At 36.2% G+C, this 24,273-nt stretch overlaps 1 protein-coding gene across 2 annotated transcripts in view; it reads left to right on the forward strand.

Annotated features, from left to right (window-relative positions):
* GABBR2 (gamma-aminobutyric acid type B receptor subunit 2) overlaps positions 1 to 24,273 on the forward strand; it is a 469,861-nt gene that overhangs the window by 312,041 nt on the left and 133,547 nt on the right. For both annotated transcript variants that reach the window (XM_042048675.1, XM_042048676.1), the window contains exons 12-13: positions 10,140 to 10,247; positions 24,110 to 24,232. In XM_042048675.1, the coding sequence (XP_041904609.1) occupies positions 10,140 to 10,247; positions 24,110 to 24,232 (231 nt within the window). The remainder of the gene's footprint in view (positions 1 to 10,139; positions 10,248 to 24,109; positions 24,233 to 24,273) is intronic.

The following is a 24,273-nucleotide window of genomic DNA, read 5'->3' on the forward strand; positions in this document are numbered from 1 at the left end:
CTCTCCTCATCTCCTCAAAACAGCCACCAAGTGCTGGGTACAAAGTATACATTTGGCTTCATGTCAAAAACATCCCAATTTCCATGTAGGCAATATGCTTAGGGATTTCATAAGGTCTGCTAACAGATACCAGTGCTTATAGGATCAGGCCAGGACAAATCTCTCTTCATCATCCATCTCCCTGGAAATGCATGGTTTTGATTAGTCATTCTAGCCATGAGAGATTAGTTTAAAATTCCCATTTGATTTCAGACTGTGGATTAGTCTTTAAAAAAAATAGTTACATTTGAGAATGATCATAAAAAGCCACTGAGGCAAGTCATCAAGGTGTAACAACTGTATCTCAGACACAGAGAGCCATGTAAATGAAGGGAGATTTTTTTTTTTGGAAGGGAAGTAAAAATATTCGTTCAAGTTTTATAAGCACATGCAAACCTATAAAGCTGTCATTACTGTTATCCCCTGCCTAAGCCAAGTAATCACCCTCGTTGTCTTCTGTATTTCAGAAGTGATTAGATCTCACCAGGGTAGCAGTATATACACAATAGCCAGTGTACTTAATTAGATACATTATATATGGTCCCTGTTTAAGTTTCTGACAATTTCCGGCAACACTTATAGAAAGTCCTTAGAACTTCTGTTGACTAAGGTGTTCATGCCACAGGAAGGGGATGGGAAATAGGTGGTCTTTAAGGTATCTTACAGTTCAGGCCATTCTATTATTCTATACTCAAAAATTCAGGAAAAATCATTTCCAAATTGTAGGTATTACATTCAACTCTGTTGGATTTGTTTCCTCTAGAGCATTGTTGTTTGTAGTGCGGTTTGGAGGGTGAAATACTTTGCAACCTCAGCTGTTTTTTTGCTTTTCTACACTATGTCTATATGTGGCATATGCCTAATGCTGTAGTATTCCAAGGACACTGAAAAAGGATCCAAAATTACGCCAGTAACACCTGAAAGTTTCAAAGGATTTATTTGACAAGTTGTACTACAACTTTCCACTCTGTAAGGCACTCGGTGTAAGAGGATATGGTCCATAAGTCATTATGCTGAAACATAGAAACAAATGTTAAATCTAGTTAAGAGTCAGTAAAGCACTTTAAGCATATAGTCAAAAATTTGCTGGATAAGGGATTATATTAGTCTTTAAAATTATATAAAGTTGACTCTGTGACAGATTGATAGAGTGAGTAACTGGTTCCCAAACACACTTATTTTTACCTTGGCATGCCCATTTTCTATGGAAAAGTAATCAAGTATATTTAAATACATAATAATTCTGTGTTTTCTCAGTAAGAACTCATAAGAGCAAATGTAACATAATTTAGTTTCATGTCAGAATTAGAGATTAGGTATCATATTTTATAACTCCAATTATATGGAATTAAAATGATCCAGAGCAGTGAGTTCTGAGAAAGTGGTCATTGTATTATTGAACCATTAGATCATGTCTTAATAGCAACTTTATTGGTTGCACAGAACAAGAAAAAACAATTAAATATTTTGTTACATGCATATGTATGCCACAGTACGAGGTGTTTCAGATATGAGAGAGAGAATGAGAAGGATTTATCTTTGTTTTTAATCTCGGAATTACCATGGTATCATAGCAAAAAAAAAAAAAAAAAAAAGGGAGAAGTTAGAAGTAAGGGTGTGAAATGAGATGTGATGCCAACTGGAAAAATGCAAGCAAGTGGAAGCATATTTGAAAGCATTCATTATATGGAAGAGAGAGACTCAAAATTAGCAATGCTAGTGACATATCCTATGAATAGAGTTTAAGGTGACATACTAAATAGAGATACTCAAAATAGAGAGAATATTAGATAAGATCATAACGTTTAGACTTCTGTAATACATTCCACTGAGAATTTCATGATTTACATTTAAGATGAGTAATGTCTTTTCAAGTTGGAACTGCCGTGGGATGAAAAACTACTATGGTCCTGAGTACGACCATAGTCTTCTCTGTTATGCATCTTCCTCAAATAAGTAAACCCAATTATTAAGTTGAGGCTGAAGATATTTTAAGTACTCCACACTGCACTCACCCATAGTTCCACAAAAAAAGGCCTGGTTCACTAGGTCATAGTAGAGAGAACAGCTCTTCTCCTCGGTCATGGTAGTTCCAATGTGTAGCACGACTTCCTCCTGGGGAGTGTCATTGTAGTGACTGGGAAGGGGCAAATGATCTGTCTTGAATAATTGAATATAGGATTCATGCTTTGTTAGGAGATATCTGTTCTGCAGATAGAGATTGTCTTTCAATATCCTTTACACTACAAAGTGTTCTGCAAAGGTGTCACATGAAATATAAGAGGATCTAAGTCTTGCAACTTACATAGGTGCTAAAATGAAGCATGCTTTATCTTGTTCATCTCAGTAGTTAGCATAGTTTATATGCAGATGTTCTGTGATTTCAGGTGATCCCTCTGAGCCTGGTCAGTGTTTTGGCTTGGATAAAGCAAAAAAAGGCATGAAGGTTTTTTCACACTGCAGACTGTGCTCAGGCTCTCAGACTTCAGTTGGTTGGTTGGTTGCTCTCAGCCATAATGTAGGCATTTAGAAACAGTCTTTGTACAGAAAGAAGAAACCAAACAGTGGGCTGGGGTGGAGAGACAGAAAGAGAGAAGGAGAGAGTACAGATATCAATTTGTCAGACCACTGACAAAGTCCATCTCCCTACTGCAGTGTGTGTGACTACCCAGAATTTGTGTTTTTTTCAAACATCTTGAGGACGTGCACATTCATGGCAACTGTGGATGTTATAGACCTTATATTTTCTCAAAGGTGCATTTTAAAATGTGACCTTTAAATGCATCCAGATATTCAGAAGCACTTAAGAGTTTTCAACTAGTATTATTCTTAATTATGGGTCACAAACACTTTTGACTCTGTCTTGCAGCAATGTGAAAGGCAAGTTTTTTTCCTTTTACTGGTTTTTTTACAGTCTCATGACTGCCATGCTGAGAGAACAGCTAGGCAAGGTGGAATTCGGTCCACATTTTGCCTTTTCAAGGAAAACACTGAACCTCTGCAGGGTGGGGATTGCAGGGTAATGTAAGAGTGGAGAGACATCCTGAAAAACATATTAAACAGAGTCTGATAGACTGTACTGAGGAACAGGCAGGAAAAGATAGTTGTGAGCTGTTATGGAATGGGTTCCTAGGGATGGAAGCCGGCTGCAGGGTGAAGGGGATGGTGGGGAATTTGCTAAAACTCTAAAAGCTGGCTGAGAGCAGATCTAAAAGGAAGGACTTGCTTCTAATTGTAAAGCAAGGAGAGGGAGAGGATGCATGAACCTTCTGTCTAGTTATTTATTTCTGCTTTGTCTTCACTTGTCACTTTACATTTTTTCTGTTTAACCAATTTTGAGGCAACAGACTGAAAGAAAAACATGTGGGCCACATCACCACTAAAGCTGTTTTTCTCTTTGGGCAAGAGCCACTTGGACTAGACCCTCTGCTACCAAATAGAACCTGGCCTTGATATTTGGATAGTAGTTGATGACATGGTCCTTATTCATGCCCTTTATGCTCTTCAGGCATTGCCCGAAACTCAGCATTTTGTTTTGGTTTGTTGTAGGGTTTTTTGTTTGTTTTTTTGTGGAGGGGGAGATGTTTCCTGCCCGTAGACTTTATATTTGCCCAATTCTTTTGCTGACATTGTTTTGTTTTGGCCAGGAATTTAAAAGAAAATCCAACAGACAGACACTCATCTTCCATTGAACTGCAAAAGGATTTACACCTCTAATCTATTTCTCTGTCTCTGGAAACCAGAGCCTTTTTTTGTGTTTTTCATCTGGCCTTTTTAATTTTGTGTGTATTGTTCAGTTTATTTCCTATTTAATTGTTTAGCTGCTAATTTTAATCTCCCTTTTCTGTATAATCACTTCCATAATTGTTCTCACTGTCGTTCAGTCTGAGACTGGTCTCACTCCTATTTAGTTCAACAGCAGTTCTGTTACTGAGTTTAACACGAGCCCGATCAGCTTCTATTTTAGTAAATGACATTTTCTTGAGGGTAAAGAAAAAAGAGTACAGACAAAAGCTATAAGGCTGAATAGATCCTAGAAACAAAATTATGTCATATACTGAAGCAAATACACCACAACCTTGCCAGAGATTTATTAAGGTAATATTTTTAGAATGTTTTCCTCTCCTTCAGTAGAAACAGCAGACAGTTTTTAAAGCCCCCTTATAGAAACAGGAGAAATGATAACATCTTTTACACTACCCATAGATTAACTCTGAAAAATGATCTAAAGGATATTAAGAAATCACTACAGGAGATCTCACAGCATGCAATGAACCTCTGTATTTAATTTATGTGAAAACAGCAGGATTCAATTTTCTAACATTATTGCCACTTACGTTTACAGGAATCTGTGCCGGTGCCGCACAAATTCTAAAAAATGAGTTAAAAGTCATAAAAATTTTTCAAAAATGTTTGATATAAATGAGAAAAGTATAATTCAAAAGGATGAACTCATTCTTTGGGGTCTGCTTGTGCTCACACTGTCAATTTTGCCATCATTAATAGAAGTAGAATCATAACCCAGTGAAAACTTGTTGAGATGAAACATTTATGTTCATCACAATTATCCATTATGTCCCCGGTTTTCCAAGAAAAATAGAAGGTGTTTAATTTTCAGCTCATGAGTACTCCACTGAAATCAATGCAATTGTCCACTTAAAGACAATTGTTCTCTCCAGGGCTCAATCCACAACATTATTTATTCTCACATTTGTTCCTTTTAAGTCCTAAATCTAGTACTGAGAGGCCACCAAGCTGCTCAGCAGTAATGTTCAGCTACAGCCTAACCCTGTGGGCACTGCAGATTCTACCCAGGGCATTTGTAGAGCTGGCTCACTATTGATACTCCTTAAGTGAATCAATCTGAGTCTCATAAACAAAGCTGGAGAGCAGAGTGTAAAGTCCTACAAAAGAAGGATTTGCAAGTTTCATTAAAAAAAATTAACATCTTGAGATGGGAAAAAACATGTTTGCAAGAATCTTAAACCTGAGTGATTCCTTTGAAGAAATATAATCCAAATGTTTTACTAACTGAAGAAGGAGTTCTTAAAGAACCAAGCAGTTTCACTATCCCATTCAAATAACTATTATTTAAAATGAGAAGTACCTAGAGAAGTGATAAGAAGTTCAAAGCTTTTGACACAACACATGAAAATTTTCTGTGCTGATATTTGGGTTTCTTTATTCTTCATTCTGAGTCTTTAATCCCATCTTCTTTTTTTAGCTTGATTTTGGCAAACTGGATTAACATAGAATTAACAAAGCTGCAACATGAAAAATGAGAGTGCGTAGTGTATTCAGTTCAAGTGGTTATATTTTCTCAATTTAACAAAGCAGTAAAATGCATCACTTCCTTGATCAACTACATTTGAAGTTGCTATTACAGTTTCCATGATCTCAGTACCTTCCCAGGCATTCCTTGCCAAAGCATAACTGCGTGGTCTTCTGAATGCATAAGCAGTGGTGGTCAAATAGAGGAAAATAATGGAACTTCTTGAAAAATGAAAGTTTTAACTTTACATTAATTCAGTTCATTTCCCAAGATAACCTAATTTTATAATGTTATATAGAACTGTAACTCTATTAAAATATTTAAAATCAATTCAAATAATATTGTTGTTTATCTGAAAGTTAGCAGTACCTACATATTGGTTTTGTTTGTAAGCTTCATTCTTAGAATATATAAACAGAGACTCTTACTTCTTTATTCAGCATCTTTCTGGCACTTTCACCACTTACTAGCTTCCCCTTACTACTCATTGTTCATAATTAGATTGCTTCTTTTATTGAGTGTTAATATCAGGTAACTTTTATGTCTGTTACACAGATATATAAATAGTAACCACTTCACCATTGCTGTAATGATATGATGGGAGAGGTGCAGATAGATTTGTGTGAAGATATCAAATAGCAGCAAATATAGACTAGCCAGCTAAAGCTCAAGGTTGAGATGAAATAGGATTGAATTTAAAGTAATTTTATATAAGACTGTTAACCTATCTGTGCTTATTATGTGGCAGAAGAATTGTCTTCCTTGAGAAAAAAAAAGGTGTTTAGCACCTTACATATAGGTTAAAAACAGAGGGGTTTTACTGGCAAAGGAAAATAAAAAGCAATGCTCCTACAAGATGTAAGGAGCATCTTCATACATGCAGTGACTCTTTAGATGAACCTTACAATATTTTTTTAAATATGAATATTTGAAAAAGGTAGGGATTTTTTTGTGTTAAATAAAGTCATAGCTCTTTCAAGTCTGGAACATTATCAGAAAGATCTCTTTCTATGCAGAGACACTTTCAGTGTTTACTGTTTGTCAGCTGGGTTATCCGCCAGATAAATGATTTCTAGTTCTTTTAGTTATCACAGTAAGAGCTTCTATCAAGTAATTTATAAAAAGCAAAAATTCCTAAATGAAATTTTCAAAAAGAGACCCTTAAGCAAAATAGTGTAGTAAGTAAAAAGAAAAGCAACATAGGAAACTCCATTTTACTATCTGTGTAGGAATACTTGATTGTTGTATACCAAATTATATCATTTCCTTTGACACTTGCATGTTGTCTTTGAATTATAGACAACAAAATATTTTTGGACATATTCAAATAGTCAACACATCTTATTAAAAAAAAAAAAGTAACCAAGAAGTATAAGCAGATGATTGAAAGTATACCCTAAAATAATTGAAGGCGTTAAGAATTTTGTAATGAAAAAAAGGTTTTGTGTCAAGTTAGGAACAGGTATTTGAATGCAAGTTCTTCTCTACTAAAGAGACGTTTTCCTGCTTTTTTCGTGAGTACTGAGGGAAGGGTGATTTTCTTTAGCTTCTGGTGAAACACATGATTATAAACTTCCAACATGAGAGAATTACTGATCAATTCTGTAACATCATGGTCATGCTCTTCAATTACTGATATTTTTATCATGTTCCTTCAAATGAGTAGGATGTGGAGGTATAATACATTTAAGAATATAAATGAGCAGATATAAGAATTTCAGAGACTTTTGCTGTTTTCTAAATTTTTCATTTTGCCAGCTGCATTAATGAATTATAGCAGACAAATTCGAGGTCATTTTCTTCAAAATTAAAAATTTATTTTCATCTGAAACTTACCATCACTTTCTTAGCAACAATGATCTCATTTTGACAAAATCCTGGTATATTTAAGATAGAATGTTTCCAATACAGATAGTAGTTATGTTATTCTAATATGCACAATCCCAATCAGGAATACATAAAACTTTTTGAATGAAACATGCTAGAAATAACATTTTTCTGAATATTTAATTAGAAACATATTTTGAGCATAATTGAATTTATTAGTATTCCCAAGAGACAATTACTGTTTCAGTCAGAACAAAACAGAGTCTTATTAGAGACACGAAAATACCATGTATCTGTTTGCCAAATATACCACTAAGCTGTACACAAAAGAGCTGAATACTTATTAATAGCAGCAAAAGGATTGAATGCTAAGTATGGTTATTGATGTGAAGTCAAAAAAAATGTAACTGGCTAGTATGAACACATTGATATGAAATGTATTTTTTAAATCCCTCAGAGTTGATCTAACTGTGGTTTTACTGAAGCATAATGTAGGATAGTGGTTAATGAGCAATGACTTGAAAAATATTGACGTTAAAAATAAAACTTTGCTAGCCAAAATAGCTATTCTTTTTGTTCTTTTTTTTTCTTTTTTTTTTGTTGTTTTTGTTTTTGATTGGTTAGGGGTTTCTTTTTCAATATCACATTCAAGAATGTCACAAAGTGGCAAAACTCCTGTAGTTTGAATCTCATCACAATTGTTTTACTGGCTTTTTTAATAGCAAGATTAACCAGCAGTGAGTGAGCTCTACATTCAGTGTCATTATCAGCAATGCTACAGATAAACCACAACATTAGATGCCACTAAGTTGTTAATATATACGTGCAAATATCTAAACAGTCTTCTACACACAATCACAACATTTTCTAATGTTAAGACTGTGCTGTGTGTACTTTTCACAGAATCCTAGAATGGTTTGGGCCAGAAGGTACTTTAATATCATCTAGTTCCAATTTCATGGCCATGGGCAAAGATGCCACCCACTAGACCAGGTTGCTCAAAGCCAAATCAAACTTGGTCTTGAACACTTCGAGGGATGGGACACCCACAATTTTGGGCAACCTGTTCTAGTGCCTCACAACTGTCATAGTGAAGAACCACTTTTCTCTTACTAATTCACCATTATGGACCATATGTATCTTATTTAATAATTTTAAGGAACTGCAGTAATTTTATTGCATTATCAATAGTTTTTAATGAGTATATCTTTTTTTTCTTTTCCCTGCCTTTATACCTAGTCACTAATCACTACTAAAAATCAGAATTTCTTTTCCACTGAAAATTTTTAGAAAAAGATCATGTTGTGAATACAAAAATGGGAATTCTGGAAAAGTTTGGAAAGACAAAAATTAGATAGCATGTATTAAGATATGAAACATTTAGATTATTCCTAAGGTTTATCTTAGATGTCAAGTTTTGAATCTTACTAGAACACCTAGTTTCTCATCAATATGCATATCCTGAAATTACAAATTAAAAATCCCAAACTCTTCAGAAGTTAGATGTGAAACTAGGCTGCTTTCTAATGAAAAGCATTGCCTTTAGGTTCTCTAAAGAATATTTCTCAAATGCTTTCTTAGAACATCCTAGTTCCTCTAAATCAGATTAGTTTTTCATATCACAAAACAGCACTTTTGGCCAAGCATGCATGGTCAACATGGCCAAAAGAAGGCTGGCTTTCTCTTTTTCTAGCTTTCCTTTCCCTGTATTTAGCCATTGTCTCTCCCTGTTTTTCAGTCAGTAAGGTATGGTACTTCTTTTACTTCTTTGGTCAATTTTGTGCAGTCTCCCATTTTATGAGCTGGTCTGTGTGGAGCCTCTAGATGGAAGATGAGATTATTCCTCCTAATTGTGATTTCTCAGGATTTCAGATTCAACTATTGGCTTCCAGCTCCATGCTCTGCCTCTCCCATGGTCGTCTACCTGCTATGTTCTGTAGTATCTGATCCATATTTGGGAAGAAAATGGCCTGTTCAGGGCAAAAAAAACTTTCAAACAGACAAACCTGCCTGGTAATGAAAACAGAAACTTTGAAGGAATTAGAGAGGTTTGTGCAGAGCTTACTGCAACTCTGAATGTCACTGTCCTAGCCCAAACCAAGTCAGAAAGTGAGGGCCTGTGTACCAGATGCTATGAGCAGGGGCGGGGGAGGTTTGCAGAAAAAGCTTTTCTAATGTTCTGTCCTTCTTGGACAGAACCTTGAAGCTTTTCTATTAAAAGGATAAAAAAGAACTTAGTCTTATTTTTATGCTAAAGACATAAATTCTATTTTAGTTTTTAAATCTCCTGTTCTTTCTGGAAAGCTCATTATGAGGAAAATGTCTAGATAGGTCTATGTCAAAGCTATGGCCAGCTCAGGGTCTTATTACACCATTTCTCTGTGCAAGCTCACCACCTCCTTTTCCTTAGGCCCCATTTGCAGGTATTATCATTGACTCAGGTCTTGTTCCTGAGGCTTGCCCACCAAGACTATGCTCCTGTTTTGCTGTTTTCTCTCATAGCATAATTAAAATCTGTTGTTCTTATCTTTCCAGAATGCTCAGGTTTTTCATTGAGTGATGCATATCTCATGTAGTACAATCTTTTCTTATTTAGTCTGAATTACATCTTATTTCTCCGTTCATTTCTGTTCAAAATGTTGCTGTTAATATTAGCTCCCTGAGTGCTTTTTATGATCTGTCTCTTGAGTTCCTCCATTGGTTCTTTCCTCTATCTTCAAAGAAGACAGTAAAAGTGAAAAAAAAAAAAGCAGAATATTATAAGAGATTTATAAGTTTATATATGAAAGAGACTCTTAATTCAGCACCCAGATTTGTTTTAGTTGGAGAGGGAATGGACAGAGGAGTAAAAAAAGCAAGTAAGCAATGAATGAGAAATTCTGCAATATCAACATTTTTGTGAAGTTCTTCAGATATTTTTTTCTCAGGGTCTTGACAAACAAGTTGGCTGAAATTATGATATCTAAATAACTTTGTCTTTTTTATGTATATACATTTTTAGGTCCGAACATGGATTCTTACAGTGGGATACACAACTGCATTTGGAGCAATGTTTGCAAAAACATGGAGAGTCCACGCAATTTTCAAAAATGTAAAAATGAAGAAAAAGGTGAGGGGAAGTAGACTCTTTTCTTGTTGCCCTGTTAATACAGTTTTCTAATTGTTTTCCTACCTGTCCTGGATGGCCATAGCCATGCTGACTGTTCATGTGTCACATCCAACGATCCTGAATAGTTTGATATTAGGGCTTTTTGGTTTCTTGTTTAGTCTCTGAATGTTGGAGTCAAGCATCAGCCCTCCAGTCTTTATAATAAGAGGTGGAGAGTGGATTGGGCTGTAAAATGTCAAAGTGAATTTGGATCCCTGATCTCTCTTAGTATGCCACTTCAACATCCAGAGGTCTCCTTCTGGTAGATTCACAGCTTTTATGTAATGTTTTCTGATTATATCTGTGCGAGACTGAGGTCTTACGTACAGATTTCTCAAGGATTGGTAGGACGAGGCAAGAGAAAGTGCTGCTTATAGCTTCCTGTTTCTAATTATCATTGAAATTGCATGAATTTACTCTAATACTGATCAGAATTGAACCACAACAGTTGTCTCTGTCATTTCAGGTACAGTACATTTTCTGTAAAGGATTAGGCTCAGCTTAGGAGTACTGCAGCTCTTAATGATATTTTTCCCATGAAGCTTCTTCTCATACATGAAGTACTTTTTATCAGATGGTTTTATTAAAAAATTTCAAAAATACTGAATAGAAAGCGTTTTGCTGGTAAAAACATTAAGAGAAATGCACATGAAACAGAAAAAAAAAAAAATTTTTATAGAGTGAGCAGAAGTGCCAAATGCAGTTCCTATGTGCATCTGAATAGTTTTATTCTAATAACCAATAAAGACTCATGTATAGCCAAATTAAGTAGAACAGTGCTCCAAAACCTTGTCAAATTCCTCTGTTTCCCTCTATGTGGGGTCATGGAGGAGCTCTATTATTTTTTTTCTTAGCACTATGTTATTTTTTTCACAATTTCAATGTGTAGGGAGTCTGTCACAATGGGATACATCATTGCCTCAAAAGGAATGGACTTCAGATAGACAGGGAGAGAGTTAACTCAGTTTTTAAGATTTATGTCTGAGGTTATTAAGGAATTACATGCTGTGTCTGGAACTGGATCTATTACTCTGGCACCCTAACAACACAACCACAAGTCATGTCAGCTTTGCTCAAATATTTAATTATCATTCATTTTAAAATATAATGATGAGTAAATACAAAATATCTTAAAACTAACTAAAATTATAAAAAATTTCTATACCAAACCCAGGATACTGTGGGTGTAGTGAACTGGAAACCACCCTTCCTGCACCTGTGCAAAGAGCCCACTGTAATGTATCAGTTTATACTACCAGAGTCTTATATTTATATATATTTTCAAGGATCTTACACTTTCTATATTAAAGTTTTTTAACTAAAGATGAGCCAGCATTCTACCTTCCTGAGAAATGAGGTTTTATATTACAAATATGTTTTTAGCTATATTGGTACCAATTTTTTAAATTAGTGAAGTTACACAAGACACTGACAGTCTAATACATAAAAGCATTTACTTCATAACCTTTATTATCCTCACAATTTTATAATTTCTCCAATACATTCTATTTCAAATAGGAGTGAACAGGTACTGTAATGGACTGTCACTGAGCTTTTGCTTCATTTTTTTTTAAACATTACATTTTAGATCTTCAAGTTGCTACTCAATATTAAATTTCACTGTCTGTTAATTGAATATAATCCTCAAATTCTTTATTGTCCCTGTTCTTCAAGGAGCTCATCAATAAGTGCAAATTTCAATTGTTTATGCAGAGCTGGATGTTAAAAATTATTTAAGATCAGTTAAAAAGACACTGGCCAATATAAGGGATATAAACTTTCAGACATCTGGATGATGACCAATGGACTACTTTGCTCTGAATGATACTGGAGACATCAAGGCTATTAGCCCACCATCTTCAATATTCTGGAATTAAGTCAATAACACATTTTGTTCTGTAAACTTTAAAGAATTCTTTATTTAGATATCCCACTCCAAATCACAAGCATGAATCATGAAGTACAACAGTTTTCTTAATGTAAAACAAATCAGCTATCCATGATAAGTTTTTACCAGTCATATATTTTCTGTCTTTGATTTCCCAGGAGAGATAAACGTGTTTATAGGAGTTGACTGGAAAACATGGCATTCTTTACTTATGTGTTGCAAAAATGACATTTCCATTTTCCGCAGATGTAGTTTACAACAGAAGTAATATCTATCTATGGATGCACAGAAAATAGAAATTTTCACAAACAATATCTAAACTGACAAATGCACAAATGTAGTGCTGCATGAAAAAGCATATTAATGTTTTCTGAATTAGCTGTCCCATGACAGAGCAGACTGGCATTACAATCAGAGGAGGACAAAATTCCAGAATTATTTAAGTGCTGTGGATCCTATTCATTTGTGATTGTTTCAGTTACTACCTGTACATAAGTGTGACAGTAAAATCTGTATGACCTTTGGGTATACCACCTTTGCCTGTCATCCTCAATATGTTCGTCAGGAAAATGTTTCCCAACAGTGAAATTTCTTCACAGGAGGAAAGAATCTCTGTGTGGCTTTTGAAATTACTGGTTAATTCATTTCGTGAAAGTGGGTGTTAAGTAAGGGAGAGTATGATGAGTAAATCTGTTTATCTTCATTCGATAGGGCAAGCTTGCTTCTGTATGTTTATTGTAAACTTTAGGGTACAACATGGCTTTTTGAAGAGATGAGTGGATGTGTGAGTGTGAGAAAATACACAGAATTTTAAATAATAATAATAATAATAATAATACAGTCCATATTAGTGCAGTGGAGAGTGGAACTAAGTGAGTTAAAGTGTCTTGAATTCATTGAAGATTCTCGTTAACTGCTGTTTATACAGCTTTCAAAAGTCTATTTTATTTTCACCCTTTTATATATCCATTCCTCTGTTACTGAAAATTAACAAACAATAAAATTCGGAATACACTCATTCTGTTATCAGGCTACTAAGGACAAATTTTGCAAAATTCCCAGAGCTCCGTTACCATCTTTGATCTCGCTAGGGCTCAAAGGAAGCAAATTAAAAATGCATTAATTTTAGCTGGATCTGAAACAGAGGGGTGCAAGGGAATCAATTTTTGTCAAATGGAAATGACAAAATCAGTAGGGGGAAATAAATTATTTTTGAGTTTTGAAGAGGTTAGCAGAGATAATGGAAAGTGGAATAGAATTAGTATTAAAAATAACTGTAAAAGTTATAATTGAGGTGCAATTCTGGTTTTCATACGTCTCCTTTCTGTTTGGGCTGCAGAATGTCTTCTGCTCAGAGAGAGGTGGGGACTGGTTTTTTGTTTCCCTTGGCAGCAGGAGGGCTGAGAGTGGATAAGAGAAGAGAGAGGAGAATATCAGTGGCAGGAGAGCATGTGGTGTCCTGGGGAAGCTTTAGCTAGCTGAACTGTTGACAGAAGCCAGCCCTTCTGGTAAATTTAGAAGGATGAGAAGCTGTCTATTTTGATGGGATCTGCACTATCTTGGGTTTTTGGGGGTGTTGAAACAGTCCTGCACAATGACTGCTCCTGCACAACTCCTGCGTGCCGAATAAAGCCCATGCACTTTTGATAAACACCAGAATAGTAAGAAATTCAAAGCAGTGGTATTTAAAGCCTCCATACATTTTATAAATTCTGCTCCTACAAAGACAACCATTTGGCCGTTTGTACATGGCTACACTAAACCATGAAGGTGATCTATGTCACAATGTTGCCTTGTTGCATTTGTTGTATTTGAAAGTACAATACGTATCCCTTGACACTGCCACGATAAGCTTGTCTTACCCTTACCAGAGTACATTCTGGCTTTGTCTATTTGGAATTAATTCTTCAACTGTGGCATCAGAGAAGGGATGTTTTATCTTCAATTTTCACTGAAAACATTAGCATTGTACTCAGTTATTATTACCACTGTAGACTTCTGGTGGCATATGTCTTTATGTTGACAAAGTTGTTACAAGATAAATACAGAATATAATGACAAAAGAGATGTATAACAGCCTCCTTTCTTGAGGCTTGTGCTGCTATAGTTTTGCCAACATTATTCTACTCCTTCACAATAATTCATAAGCTTTTCTCTGTATTGGTAATATCACAGAGTAAGAAAGCTACAACCAACCAGAACAGACAAAAATGACTTATCAGTCTAACCTGACCTAGCTATGCCTGTCAGGCTAACATCTGGCAAACTTGTTTTCACCCATTTGGCCTACTAGGTCCTTATAAGAGTTCTGAAGAAAGCTGGGGTCTTCATGCCTTGCAGAGAGGGGTAGGAGCTTGCACAGATTATGATATTGACAGTAGGATGGGGAAGGGAGGCTGGCAGGGCAAGGGAACTTCAGGGCCAAGAGATAAGGAGCAGGTAAGAGACTGAAGAGGAGAAATCAGGTTTGCTGTCAATGACTTCAATTAAAAAGTCCTGATTAAAAAAATAAGGAAAATCTTGGGATTATATACTGGGAGAAGATATTGAAGAGGGAGACTGAATTTGGATTAAAATTCCCTTGGAAACTAAGTTTCAAAGACAGGACAGACAGGAAAGTCCGAAGTGATCAAGAAAGCTGAGTATGATGGAATGCAGAGCCTGAGTATGGTATTTAAGTGGCAAACTGTAATTGAAGTTTAAAATCTGGTCTGGTTTAAAATTAGGTTAAGACTGAAGTTTAGAGGCAGAATGGGAGGCCTGAAAAGTAGGAATGTAGTCTGGGAAAGAAAAGCAGGAATGAGAAAGGAGAAAGAGGCAAGAAAGAAGTTGAAATTAGGACTGGCCGAAGTGATTGCACAAGAAGCGTGGGCAGAGCATAAAATTTGAACACTGGATTTTTGAATATTACTGTTCCTTTTTCCATTACTATGTATCTATAAAACCTACAGGCAAAACACGTGCCTTGTCTTCCTGTTATGCAGTTGTACAGATCCTGATAGCTACTGGTGATTCTTTTAGCTCAAGCTGATAAGGTGTACAAAGATGTAAAGGCTCCTCTTGCTGATGCATGCAGCTCTCTCTGTAATTGAATTATCTTTCCATTTTCTTTATGAAGAATGGGCTCATGAAAACATTAAAAGTTTTATGTTGTGGCTAAAAAGTCAATAACTGAAAAACTACAGCTTGCTAGGATCTCTACAATGTACATCTCTTTTCCTATGGATTATAAGGACACCAGTGAAGCCTAAGCTTTCTACAGGGTGCCACTGTCATGGAACACAGGCTCTGGGCACACAATAGGACTATGCAGTAAAAGAGACAGGTTTATGGTCCAATCTTTTACATTTAAACCAGAAAAAATGCATAATGAAAAAGGCAGAAGGAGTTTTGAGAAAGGTGGTCTCGTGGATAAGACAGTTAAGTGCCAAATGAAGAAAAATAACTACTTTCCAGAATTATCTGTTATGCTGTAGAAATCTCTCTGAGCATATTTTTCAGAAATTATTTTTTTGTTTCATTGTTACTGAGAAGCAAATTTATTGCCTGAGTGAAGCAGTGCAGGAATTCTCAGACATTTTAGCTCATTGCCTTCACACTCCATTTTTTGACACAAATCTGGCCACCTCAGCTCCATACTTTGTATATTTAATGGTTCATAAACAGGTGCATAGAAAACTGGGAGGGGTAAGAGACCATCCAGGCTCCTTCTGGGGATCAGGGCACATGGGTTACTCTGAGCAGTCCCCAGTCCTCATCTCCCAGGTCGGGGTGGGCAGCAGCTGGCTGTGTGCTCCTGCCCTGCATGATGCCAGCTGCAGGGAAGCTGCCAGTTCCTGTGATTGCACAGTGTTCCTGGGGGGTGGAATAGGGAGAAGAAAGCAGCTGGAGGCTACACAGCTATGAGTTTATGTGCTGCTGCTTTCTCTTCTCAACTTGTGTCTGTTGATTGCTATCCCCCTTCTTCCCTTGAAAACCTCTGTGAGAAAGTTTATAGAATAAGTGTAATCTCTAGCTATGAACTTTTTGGTAAGTTTTTCAAGCCACCTATGGAATTTAGAATTTATTACAATCTACATTTTTTTCTCACTAGAGTCCTGAAGAGGTTTAAAAAAAGTTACCCATTATCTTAATCTTTTAAAAATAGATGAAGCAAAGTTCTTCAAATTACATTGACAGGGGTTTAAGTCCAAACCTCACAGGCCACATCTCATTTATTCACTTAAATCCCATATAGACATAGTTCTGGATTAGCATAAATGTAGTTTGTGTTATCTTATCAGTTCTTTCTGTAAATTCTGTTATAAAATATTTTTCCAGGTCAGTTTTCAGTCTGTAAATATTTATGCTTTTCCAGGACTTTTTTTGTCAATCTAGCTAGAGTGTTTTATGTGTATAACAAAAAGTTATATGATCGATTTCCCCTAGGATACACTTGTGTTCTACTAAATATATGTGAGAGATCATAAGTCTGGAAAAGAGATGTGTCAAGATCCAAAAATTTGCTTTGGGTAACCATACCAACAGTACAACAATCTATTAGGGACCATCTGCTGAAAATGAACCAGCATATGGACACCTAAAGAAACATTCAGTGTTATTGTTCAGTCTTTGAGAGTAACAAAGAAGACAGCATTTTAAAATTTGCTTATGTTTAGGATTTCTTTTTTATTAAGAATATTTACCACTGGACCAAGTAATCTCTGATACTTACAGTGCAGTGTAAATTATTCAGGTATGGTTTCGTGGTTTATTCATATACAGATGTAGTACTTCCTAAAGTGATGTAAGTGGAAACAAAATTATTTTTATTTTTTTCCCCCCCAAACAGCTACAACTATAAATTTTAAGTCCAAAGCTTTAAAAATATTCAGTATAGTCTTAGAGTCCAAACGTAGATGTAAAATAAGCATCCTGGTTTTCATGAGGGCTGATCAGCCAAAATGCCAACCAAGGAACAACAGGAATCACATTTCTAAAATTTACATTCATATAAATATAGAATGTGGAGCTAAAACTCAAGCTCCTGTCACAGAAAGAAGCTGAGCTAATGAATTGTACATCTAGGAGAAAAATCTGCTTTTGAAGTAATTTATGTATGGAAATTTCTGCATGGTACAGATTGAGAAGGCTAAACCTCAGTAGTGACAAAAACAACCAAAACTCCATGTGAAATGTAAGTGCTCATAAATGGTGCTACAACCATAATTTCTATGTATTATGAGACTATTGAATGACAGAGAAATAAAGAACATGTCGCTATACAGTATGAGGCAATTCATTCCTGAATAGCTTGAAATTGGATTGTAAATGTAATCAAGTGCATTGATGTTCCCAGCTATTTGGTAACGATGCAGTATGCTTTCCCACAGAATTTTTCATTAAGGAAAATATTAAAGTCTAGGTATTTTAGTATTATATCAAACAGAATCAGAATATTTTTTCCAGAACATTCAAATCCTTCATGCACCTTTTTTTTTTTTCCTGAAGATTTTGGCTCCCTTTAATACCAAGGATGAGAATTCACTGCTCTCATAGAAATTCCTTTACATTTATGGCCCATGTGATCTTGGGCTCAACAAGTGCATTTCTCTCAAAGGTGAATTTGGCCTGCTGTGTTGGTGGGATATGCAGGTCTCTCAAGGCAGCACATTTTGCTTTACTTATGCTTCTGAGCGGAAGTTAATACAATGTTGAGGCTTGTTTCTAAGGCTCCAGAACACCAGCAGGAATGGTTGGTTCTAATGCTGTCAAGTTGGATTTCTTAGTGCCATTTTTAGACTAAAATGCTTTTTATTTTTGTCCTTTCAAAAGAGTTTTGTGAAAAATAGTTATTTTATATCACTCTGTGTGCTCGTTATGGTTGGATTAGAAATGTTAGTAAAACAATCACCTCTCCAATTCTCTAGTGCACTGTAGTCATAACTGAGGCTCAGGCTTTCAAAAATGAGCATTTTTATAACTTTTTATAACCCATCACTTAATCTCTCTTCATCTCTAACCTCTGAATAGTTTCTATCTTCTGCTTCCCCTAGGGAGCATCACCACTAGGATGTTCCCACTTTCTTTTATATGAGCTGGAAAAGAGGAAAGGTATCTCCTAATCAGATAGCTTCTCCTGGCAGCAGGGCATAGAGTCAACACATCTACATTTGCAATACCATTACTGGGAGGGTGAGTCTGCCCAGTGACACAAGTATCCTAAACAGGAGGCACCAAAGAAGACACATTTTAGAAATATGTGCTTTAGCAGGCTAGTGACTGTAGCTATAGAATGCTCAAAACCAAGGTTTTTGATCATATCCAATTGTCCATTACTGTCAGGAGTACCACACACTTCTCTATCCTGGAAGGTAGTCACCAGGTTCTCAGACTACAGGTGTCCCAGTAGATCCTCACAAGAAACAGAAATGTATTTTTTTTAATTTATAAGTAGATGTACAAATCTTCCATTAAATCAGTCAAAATACTTCTAAGAAAATAAAACTCAGCTTTTTACTCCCAGTGACTTACTGGTCAAAAAACCTTACTACTATGACATGTGTTTTTTAAAATGTTAGCACTCACTCATTAAAACTAGTGTAATTGCAGCTTGAGGTAGTGCCAATAATAATCATAGAATCTATTATAGGAAGTACTCATAATAGCTGCTGAAAAAAACACTGTGGAATTATTGGGAGCAATGCATAATGTCTTTTCAATAGTCCTTTTTTCTCATTCCATTACACAATAGGAATTAAGAATGCATTGCAGTATAGTTCTCTAAAATATTAATGGCTGTAATAACTCTAAGAGAGAATCTCCCTCAGCCCACATATGGTAAAGTTCACCCACCCACCACTGACTTTGCGTCACCAACCCCCTGGCACCATCCCACTTGGGCCGACCCACTTAATGCAGGAGAGCAAGCCAAAGGTGTCCCTTAACCATCCTGAGAGAAACGAAAGGGCAGTTTATGCAATGGACAGAGTATCCTGAAGGCAAGTTCTCGAGTGGTTTTATGGTCCCTTTTGCAGGCTTGCAGACTGTACAATTTTTTCCCTGCAAACTCTATTTTCCTTCTTTCCCCTCCAGTTCAGAGGGAGGACTCCGATCAGCAGGATTTCTGTACATACCAGGGGGAGGAATATTTGGTTTCAGATTTCTGAGGGCTTTTATAATTGATGTCAGTGATATTCATTTAATTGAATAAGGTCTGGGAAGCTTCAGAGAGGGATCCTTGAAAGCGAGTTTCTCTCTATAGATTCCATCCCAGGAGTCTGGGAAAGAGACAACTGAAAAAAAAAGTTAATTAATAACATTAAGTGTTTATCCAGCTAGTGCCAGAAGGCAAGGGACTGCTCTGTCAGCTAGACTAGAAAGGATTGTTCTACATAAGAGAAACCAGAATTGCCTTCTTAAGCAGAAAAAAACCCTACATTTTAAATTAAAAAGAAAATATATTTTTTTTATCTCAAAACCTATGAATAAATGTAAAAGCACTCCCAGCTCTTCTATGTTTCTATGAATTCAATTAAAAACCTAACAAACAAACAAATCACAAAGATTTAGCTAATATAGCTTTAAATTCAAAGATATTTTATTCTGACAAATGGGAGGTGACCTGGTAACAAGGAAACTAACTCTGAAGTAGTAAAGGAGTAAATTAACCCTTCAGTCATGCTGCAAAGCTGTTTGTGGAACTCAGAGAGTACAAAACTAATGTTACATCCCGGAGAAAAGTGTAAGTCTTTATATGCAAGACTCTTTCTTCCTGGTTTAGAATGAAGTTCAGCTTTAAGGTCTATGTCATAAACATTTTCGGAGTTTGTTTCTAGTAAGGTAAGAAATAACAAAAGGTTTTCCCTAGCCATAACTATAAAAAACCCCCTAATTTTAATTACTGTTGATTGCTAGATCACCAGGTGATTGCACAAACTGGTGGATGATAGGGTCCTCCAGGACACAATGGATATGCTTTAGAAAGCAAACAAAAAAAAGCCCAACAAAAGGTTTGTGCAGTAATAGCCAAATGGACACTTGAAGTTACCGTGGCAGGTGGTACAGCCTGTGATAGTTCTAGAAAATCCTCAAGAGTTTCCATGAGCAGAAACTTTATCTCAGAGCTTTAGACAGATTTTATATCTCCTGTGATCAGACGGTAAGGTCTGTGGAGAGTAAGGACTTTGATCTGTCTTCATGGTCACGAGTCTTGAGAAGAATTCTGATTTGCTCCTACAGAGATGTTGCTGAGAAGAAAATGGCCTACCAGCTTTTATTCTGAGTGAATTTGTTTTGAGGACAGATCACTTCACATCCAGATATATAGTCCAGACTGGTGGCAATGGCATTTACAACAGTGTGCAGATCTGCCAGGATGAGACAGATTCACCTATCCAATCACAGATGGTAGAAAATATGACTCACAGATGCTGCTGTGTGAAAGCTTGGCTTCAGCAAGGATTCAGGAACACTTGCAAAAACGGATTTTATTAGCTACCATGTATTTCTCTAGGATGATTTACTGTAGGCTAGAAGGAAAATGAAAAGGGAAAAAATGAGAACCTTCCTCTTAAAGAAGAATTACATTTTAGATTGAAAGGAGCTTCAGTTGCTCGTGACTTTCATCAGACGGAGAATTTGTTGGATTCACAAGATCTGAGTCAAGACTCCTTCAGTGCATCTGGTGTTTCCCAAGGAGTGAATGTACTGAACTTAAGGAGTTTTAGTGGGTGGGAGTGATGGCTGGGGAGAGGAAAAGCTGGGCTTCCTGCAGGTGGCAGGGGGAGAGCAAAAAGCCTTTTAGACGTGCTGTTAGTGATATACCAGTGGCATTTCTCAGGGCAAGTCTCTTTTAGGACAAGCTGCTAATGACTGGCAGAAGTGAAAAATAATTGACCCTCAGTGTTTTGTTCTGAAAGCTATCATTCTGGTGGGGAGTTCTGCTTCAGAGCTGTATTTCAGCAGTGGTTTTGCTGAGGACAGACCAGTGCCATGATGGGTGTGGGAGGCAGTCCCAGGTGCCCTGCATTCAGCCTTCTCACCCCACAGCAGCACCAGTACCACCGTGTTTTACAGAGCTCATCACAGTAGTGCAGGTCACCTAGGTTGTCTTATGGGCTCTCTTTTGCTGGCCTTCCTCCTGGCTGTCTGGCAGAAGTAAGGGATGAATAATTCCCACTGCCAGTGACAGCTGCTGTTATACAACTCCCCTTCTGTCCAGAAAAGGGCAGAGTAATGCAGGAAAAATTACTCCAAGAGGTATCCAAGGAAGAGCTCCACTGTTTGCTGTACTCTATTTTTTTCTAATAACTACCTGTCCAAAAAGAGGTTACCAAATTTACAAGTGAACTAAAATACTGATCTGCAGTAGTGCAGGTCAGCTATGAATGAAAGAGGTACAAGAGCAAGGAGAAGTGATGTGATCACATTAGCAATGTGATCATGAGCAGTAAGTTATTTATTTTGATCCTGTGAGTGGATTATCAGTATTACTGCTTTTAATAATATCCTTTCACTCTTTTGCTTCTGGCATTGCTGTACCAGTGCGATTAATATTGCCAGGGGTTGGTAAATCTGCATCCAATGCAGCCTTGCTTTCAGTATGAATATAGTCCATATAAATATGGAAGACATTGGGCTGCTTACCCATCCTAGGTAAAATGTGCACTATTTTCATTAGAAAGATAAGATATTTTGGGGTTTTTTTTCAAGGAACCTTTTGGCTTAGGAGAGCAGAGAGAATGTCATAGGTTAGCAAGCATAGTCCCGGAAGGGACATTTCTGGCAAGATGCTTTCACATACCTTTAAGTTTGTCAAATGCATATTTTTAGCTCAAATTAATTGTCTTCACCTCTGCTTGAGGGGCGGGGAGTGAGGAAGGGAGGGACATGTTCCAGAACAATACTTTTTCTTACCCTAAGTTGTACCCAAGATAGGTGGGATGAATTGTCTTTTAAAGGCTTCTGTCCCTGCCTATTGGCTACTGAGAAAGGCTAAATGTAATAGTTCAACAGCCAACTTCAGTAAAATAAACCCAATCAGTTAGAAAGAAAGACCAATTATGCCAATACAATAACCAAATATGCCAAATAAATTCCCTAGCCATTTAAGAGGGAGGAGAAGAAATTCAAGTTGAGTTGTCTACATTTCATCTAAATCCAAATTCTCTTTGGACTTGACTCCCCCTTGTTTTCTCTTCCATGTCTCCACTCATATTAGGAGCAGTACTAGGTATGTTTCACCCAAGGCCTGTTTGCAGGCATTAGAAAAGAGATTAAAAAACCCATGGGCTGTTTTAAAAAAGGCTAACCTGTTCCTTTTCAGCTTTGACTGCCACTTGATAAACAGCTGAAAGGTCAGACTCAGCTCTGTTTTCCCAAAATACAAGGGACCAAGCTGTGTCTGAGAATCTTTGCTTAATATCTGCTTTTGTTCTCTCTGATGAGATGGATGTACTGCTCCGTTACTGCCACAAACATATGGAAAGCATCATTTTCCAGTCCTTTATGGCAAGGGTAGCTACATGGGTTTATATAACTGGTCTCAGTAAATGAAAATAAAATATCGAGTCATTTAGCTCATTCTGATTTTTAGCCTTTATTTTACTCTCAGTTTATTCCAAATTATCTATAAAATAAACCAGCAGATTAACAAAATGTAGTGCACAATGTTGACGAAACATCTTTTAAAATAAAAAATGTATCACACCAAGCCATATGAAAACCAGACTTTCTAAAGTTCTTCTTACATTATTTCAAATTTTCTTCACTTTTATAATTTACTTCAGCTTGATAAGAATTTAATGCAAATACAATTTATTCTGTGCAGGAATACTAACCTTGCCTGTATTAAGATTAGCTGACACTTCTGGCTTTTTTAATGCATTTTCAAAATCCTGATAATTTCATCAAATTGAACTGAAATAATTATAACTTTATTAAGCTTCTCAGGCTTAATATTTTTGAATATTTCATTTGGATTAAGTCAGCTCTTTCCAAGAGTGAAAACTTGGAAAAAAATAGGTGGGTTTGTCCATGTTAAAGCAATTTGGCAATAACTTTTCACTATTGGATGAGTGTTCTTAATAATAGAGGTACATATTAATTAAGAAACTATGATCATAGACTCAAGAACACTGAAATAAAATTAATTTAAGCCTGATATTTCGACATGCTTACAACTTTGCAACTGAAATAATGTAATTGAAGTGTATTTTTTCTGTGTTGCTATGTGTACAATAGTAGAAATAACACAGGGATTGCATGCAGTTATAAAAGACTCTAATACATGGTTTGGCTTGTTATTTTTATCAGCAACCCGTTTTTCTTTTTTGAACCTAAACCCCAAGCAAAATTAAAAGCATGTTTTACACTGTGCATTAAAGCCTCTGACCTTTGTAATATAGAAAAAATGCATCATTCCTTTCTGCTCCCTGGGTAACAGAGGCAAATATTAAACACATAGAGACTCAAAACCTCCAAAATAAACTTCTGATACCATCTATGTTTTCCACATCCAAGAAGGTTATGAAGAAGTGAGCGCTAAATCTCAGTGAAAACTACTTCAATTCCAGCTACTCTGAGATGTTGAGGAACATTTTCCCAAATTTGCCTGCATAAACACTGTAGTGGCTCCATAGAATACATTTTTCTCATTTTCCAGGAGTTAATATTAAACCTGGATTTCAATATTAATGTTTAAGAGTTCTCCCAAAGTATTTTTAGAAGTTGGAAAGCACTTCAGATACTTCTAATAACCATGAAATGAACTAAAATAATTTGTCTTGCTTTCATCTTTCTATATTTATTTTCTTTGTTCATTGTTAAAAACCTTTATTATTAGCAACCTGTGTTTTTCTCCCTATATAGGAATAAAGCTGTACAGGGTCTATCTATGGCTCATGGGAATCTCCCTGCTTCTTTTTTCTTTTTTTTTTTTTTTTTGTCTCTCCAGATCATTAAAGACCAGAAGCTACTGGGGATAGTTGGAGGGATGCTACTGATTGATCTTTGCATCCTGATTTGCTGGCAGGTTGTGGATCCTTTGAGGAGGACAGTGGAAAAGTATAACATGGAGGTATGTCCTCAAGCCCAAGTAATACTTATAGTAGCACATCA

The sequence above is a fragment of the Corvus kubaryi genome, unplaced genomic scaffold (assembly GCF_017639235.1).
Source record: "Corvus kubaryi isolate FWS band 111438036 unplaced genomic scaffold, C.kubaryi_AGA036_p1.0 68, whole genome shotgun sequence".
Classification (NCBI taxonomy): domain Eukaryota; kingdom Metazoa; phylum Chordata; class Aves; order Passeriformes; family Corvidae; genus Corvus; species Corvus kubaryi.